At 46.0% G+C, this 5586-nt stretch overlaps 1 protein-coding gene across 1 annotated transcript; it reads right to left on the bottom strand.

Moving 5' to 3' along the window:
- Nucleotides 1-791: 791 nt before the first annotated feature.
- On the bottom strand, nucleotides 792-2093 carry LOC127545174 (QRFP-like peptide receptor). The gene has a single exon (XM_051972282.1). It carries the CDS (start codon nucleotides 2091-2093, stop codon nucleotides 792-794), a length of 1302 nt encoding a protein of 433 aa, XP_051828242.1.
- Between the last annotated feature and the right edge of the window lie 3493 nt (nucleotides 2094-5586).

The raw sequence follows: 5586 nt of genomic DNA, 5'->3' as shown, positions 1-5586 counted from the left end.
TCATAATCTAGTAAGTGGAAGTGTAGAGGCTTGACAATAGCTTTTCTGAGGCCAAAGCTTCTTTCACTGTATCCCCTTGCTATTTTCTTCCCTCCCACCCCAATACACACTCCTGTAGGATAGAAGTAATCATTCTTGTATTGCTCAGTCTTAATCTTCCTAGCTTCAGTACTTGGTCAAAGAGTCACTGACCACAAAGGATCTTTTATTAATTGATTGTAACATTGTTTTGGGATCCTATTAGGTCCACCTCTTTGGTGAGTTGATAATGGTGGACATTTCCTCCCTCTCAGCTTTCCCAAATCCTCTGGTTGACTGGGGCTTCATAAGAGACTCCTACCACAAGAGGAAGCTGGGAATCCTCCCAACTTCCCCTTTCCCCTTTCTATGGGTCTTAATCTCTCAGGGAGCTGCCTGAAGGTCCTGTGATCAGAGATCCCATGAACCTTGGGGTATGGGTAACATGGATAAAGTGGTAAGAGGTTCCAACTCTATCCAAAATGGAAGTATTCTACACATCTCTCCCACATTTTCTTAATCCCAAAGCCCATCAAACCTCAACTTCAACTAAATGTCACACTTCCTTGAAACTCTGGCTAGTTAAGAAGACAAGTATAGATGCAGACACAGAATAAATTTATCAGATGGAAAGGATGGCTAGAGGAGAGAAACCGGTAGAAATAATATGAGGTTGTGGAGAGGGCAAAACCTTGAGGGCAGCTCTCCTTCAAGTCATCTCCAGGCAGAGAGGAGAACTCTCCAAGATCAGCAGCCTCACTCTTTCTTCTAGTCTAAGGGTTTTGGTAGGAAGGGGGAACTGTCAAAAGGGAACTTGCTCCTTCATTCCCCCAGTAGCCTCTTGCTGGGAAACCTCCCGTGGAGGGAGCTGTATCCCTGCCTGCTGCCTCCATACCCCCTTCCCTCAAGGGAGTTCCCTCTGAGATTGAAGGTCGGAACAAGGAGCTGAGTCTCTTGCGGTACTGGTGCCTCACCTGGCGGGCTGTGCGGGCCAGGTTCCCCACGAAGCAGTAGCAGAATGGATTCAGGCTGGAGTTGGTGAGGCCCAGCCACTGGGCGAAAGGCCTGAGCTGCAGAACCCAGGGTGCAGTAGGCTTCTTGGGGTACAAATCCGGCATGTGGAAATCGATCCAGATGTCCAGCAGGTAGATTGGCAGCCAGGTTACAGCGAACAGGGCCACCAGAGCAATTACCATGTGGGCCACTCGCTGCCTCACCTTTAGCCTCGAAGCCGGCAGGATCAGTGACTCTGGCCAGGGCCCGGCACCCTCCCTGGGGCGTCGAGCCCAGGCTCCAGGTGGATCTTGGAGTCTCTTCACTGTCAGCCAGCCCAAGGCCAGGTTGAAGATCACAGGCAGGCAGTAGAGCAAACCGAAGAGGACGCAACTATAGGCCTGCTTCAGCCGCGCCCTAGGCCACACCTCGCGACAGATGGGGAAGGCCAGCGGCAGCCCCTTCTCCTGCCCGATCTCATCCCGCCGGTTGGCAAAGGCCAAGGGCAGACAGATAGCCGCCGACACTACCCAGACGGAGAGGATTGTGGCGAGGGCGCGGCCGCGGGTGCAAGAAGCTCGGGCTCGCAGAGGCCGCCGGACGCCGTAGTATCGGTGCAGACTGATGGCAGTGAGGCTCAGGGCGCTGGCGGCCACCGTTAGCGCTTGCACGAAGGGTGCAGCGCGGCACAGGAAGTCCCCGAAGACCCAGACTTTGTAGAGCAAGTTGCCCACGGTCATAGGCATGCAGACGCACACCACCAGTAGATCACACACCGCTAGGTTGGCTAGCAGGCGGCGAGTGGGACTGGGACCTTCCGGAGCTGTCCCGGAGCGTCCAGCCCTGCGTCTCTCCCCAGACAGCAGAAACCACAGCGAAGCGGTGTTGCCAGCTAATCCAACGGAAAAGGAGAGCAGGTAGAGTGCTGTGAGGCTGATGGTCACAGGCTCCTTGGCGAAAAGGAAGAACAGCTTTTCCAACTCCTTCCAGCTCAGTTCTCCCAAACTGTGGTTGCCTGCAGTTACCCAGTGCAGGGTGGTGTTCGCCCCTTCGCCGGGAGAGATCAGGTAGGTGCTGTCCATCATAAACTTGGTGGATTTAGGAGATACAGGATGTCCTCCAGGATCCAGTGGAGTTTGATTCGAGCCTACGAAAGGATGGAGATCAGAAATCTGGCACCCCAAAAAACTCCCCTGGGAAACAGAACCTCAACTTATTCTGAATAGCTCTGGATTTTCTTCTCCCCGTAATCCCTCTCCTCAGATGCCCTAAGTCTCTCCTTCTGTTTGCTGGTGATCATCTATGGACATGGAGATGGGTTGGGGCGGGCACGTTTCTTGCCTCGAACGGTTTATTTTCCCATCCCTCCTTAGCGTTCTTCATCTCAGATGGAAATATCACAAAGATCCTCTTTCCTCCACCCTCACACCAAAAGGGTGTGGTTCCAGATCCTTCTTTTTCCTGCTCGGGACAGGCGTACAATCCATTTCCATCTCCTACGACTATTTTTCTTTCCAAACTATTCTCCCTACGATACTCCCTGTCCTGGGCTGCTGCGTCTCCACCACCTCTGTCTCCTCAGGCGTTGTCTTTTCCCAGTCTTTCCTGATTTCTACCCATTCGCAAAGTTCCTAGACGAGGGAGTTATTCTTTTATCTGGCCTCTTTCCCAACCCCGGTCTTTTCAAGGGTTAACCGCTTACCTATTCATTCCAGTAGCTCCTAAGGGGGGACAGAGCTTTGTCTCAGAAGGTGAAACTTGGATTCCTGGAGGAAGGCTGAGCTTCTGTTGTCCTTACCCGCCTTCTGGGAGAGTGGTAGGGTGGGGACAATTTTTATTTCAGTGGTCCGCAGCTTTAATGGGTGGAGCCGCGTCTGAAGACCTATTCACTGCCCTTTCCACTAACCAGAAATAGGGTGTGGAAGGAGCTGCTTCGAAGGCTCCCAAAATGTTTCTCCTTCTGCATTCACCGACACTCTCCCCGAGGCCCCAGCCCCCTCCCTCAGAGAAATCCACTTAGTTGGGCGGGAGTCGAACTGGAACAGCTAGTACTGAAAGGACAGCTCCCTCTTCCTTCCACTAAAGCTAAGCGCTACCCAATTCCATCATCCCTAGCCATGGTTCCAAAAACCTCTGCCTCAAGAGAGAAGCCTCGTACCTTCTCTTGAGGGCGCTCTGAAGAATATTCTAAGTCGGTGTCCAGATTCTTCTCTTGTTTGCAGGAGAGAATGGCACCTGAAACAATTCCGACGTCTCTCTCCCTGCTGTTCTAAGAGATCCGCAACTGCTGCTGTGATAACTCCCCTTATGCCCGCCAATTCCAATCACAGCGTCTCCTTTCAAAAAAAAAAAAAAAAAAAAAAAAGGCGGGGGGGGGGGGTGAAAGAAGTTTGAAGAGAAAGGGGGAGATATTTAATTTTGAACATGATGGATTTGAAGTTATGGAAGGAATGAGATGATGTTTTGTAGGCAATTGTGGAATAAAGTTCAGAGAAGAGATTAGAGCTCAGTACATAGATTTGGGAAGCATTTGGTAATAATTGAAGCCATAGAAGTGGCTCCGTAGTAAAAGAGGAGGATGAACCATCAGAGACTAAAAAATGATTAGATAGATAGGAATGAAAGTCAAGAGGAGTCTCAGAATCTCAGAGTTAGAAGGGACCTCAGGGACCATCTAGTCCAACCAATAGATCTTTTCTACAATATAGCCAACATGTGCTCATTTAGTTTTTGCTCAGAGATCTCCAATCAGGAGGAATCAATTAACAAGTATTTATCAAGTGTCTATCATGTGTCAATCCCTACATTAGATATTGGGGGTACAAAAAATTAAAAGGAAACATCCCTTTTTTCAAGAAGCTTACATTCCATCAATAATAAATAATAAATAGATAACGATGCAGAACACCAAAGGTGCTGAAAAGCTGATCTTTTAAGTCTGTCACTTCTAAGGCTTCAACTTAGATGCTGAGCAACTATATCTAAAACCATAAATTGTTAAGAGTGGGTGACAGCTTTGATAGATGGAAGAAAGAAAATAAGCATTTGTTAACCACCTAATATGTGCCAATTAACACTTGATATCTGTGCTAAGTGATGTACAAATATTTCATTTAATCCTCACAGCCTTGGTAGCTGGGTGCTATTATTATCCCCCTTAACTTCATTGAAGATACATCTCCTCTCCTGAAAGATGATGCTCAGTCTAGCTAGGTAATTAGTTCTTTGTTGTAGCTCCAAGTTCTTCACCTTCTAGAATGTGGAATTGCTTTTGTCTGGCTGCTTGCAGTACTTTTTTCATTGAGATTATAATTCCAGAGTTTTGCAAAAATATTCCTTGGAGTTTTCCTTGTGAGATCTCTTTCTGGAGGTAATCTATGGATTTTTTCAATGACTATTTCTCCCTTGGTCTCTAATATATGAGGGCAGTTTTCCTTGATGATTTCTTGAAGAATGATATACAGGCTCTTTTTTTTTGGTCATGGCTTTCAGGTAGAACAATGATGTTTAAATTGTCTTTCTTGGATCTAGTTTCCAGGTTTGCTGTTTTTGAAATGAGATATTTTACATTTTCTTTCACTTTTTCAGGATTTTTAATTTGTTTGACTGATTCTCGATGTCTCATAGAATCATTAGCTTCCATTTGCCCCATTCTAGTTTTTAATGTGTGATTGTTTCAGTTAGTTTTTGTATCTATTTTTCCATTTGATTAATTTTACTTTTCAAGGTGTTGTTTTCTTCAGTAAATTTTTTGCATTTGGCCAAATTGTATTTTTTAAGGAATTGACTTGCTTTTCCAAGCTGTTGACTTTTTCTTGCATACCTCTCAGTTCTTTTCTCATTTTTTCTTCTATCTGGCTTATTTGCCTTTTAACGTTTTTTTGGTGAGCACTTCCAAGAAGTTTCTTTGAGTTTGAGACAAGTTCATATCACTCTCGTCTGAGTTGTGTTTTCGTCTTCCCTATCACTATGGCAGCTTTCTATGGTCAAGGTTCTTTTCTTTTTCTTGCTCATTTTCTTTCTTTTTCTTTTGGTATTTCTTCTTTTTTTGCTTATATTTATGGTCCAGCCCTGCTCCTAGGGTAAAGGAGGTACTATCCCAAGTTTTCTGTGCAACTCTGAGTCTTGGCTTTGAGCACAGGGCCCCTTGGGTTTGTAGGGGGTAGTTTTGCCTACTTTTTCCAGGAAACAGTCTGGTTTCCAAGAATTTGCTTTCTGAGAGGGGACTGAAGGCTGCCCTACTACTTTGCTTCACTACTAAATGAGGGCCAAGGGTTCAGTTGCTGATCTGCTGTGATTAAGACCCACTCCCTGGCTTTCCCAGATTCTGTCTGAGTTGAACTGAACACCCCTTTTCACCCCAGTGAGAATGACTTTTCTTGAAGTTTTTCCAATCTATCTTTTTTTTTAGTTGTATTATCTTTTTAAAAAATTTTTTCCTTCTGTCTTTTTTAAAAAATTTAATAATAACTTTATATTGACAGAATCCATGCCAGGGTAATTTTTTTTACAACCAACATTATCCCTTGCACTCACTTCTGTTCCGATTTTTCCCCTCCCTCCCTCCATCCCCTC

Source organism: Antechinus flavipes, chromosome 1 (assembly GCF_016432865.1).
Source record: "Antechinus flavipes isolate AdamAnt ecotype Samford, QLD, Australia chromosome 1, AdamAnt_v2, whole genome shotgun sequence".
Classification (NCBI taxonomy): Eukaryota; Metazoa; Chordata; class Mammalia; order Dasyuromorphia; family Dasyuridae; genus Antechinus; species Antechinus flavipes.
The sequence above is the reverse complement of the archived record's forward strand: the minus strand, read 5'-3'. Positions and strand labels throughout refer to the sequence as shown.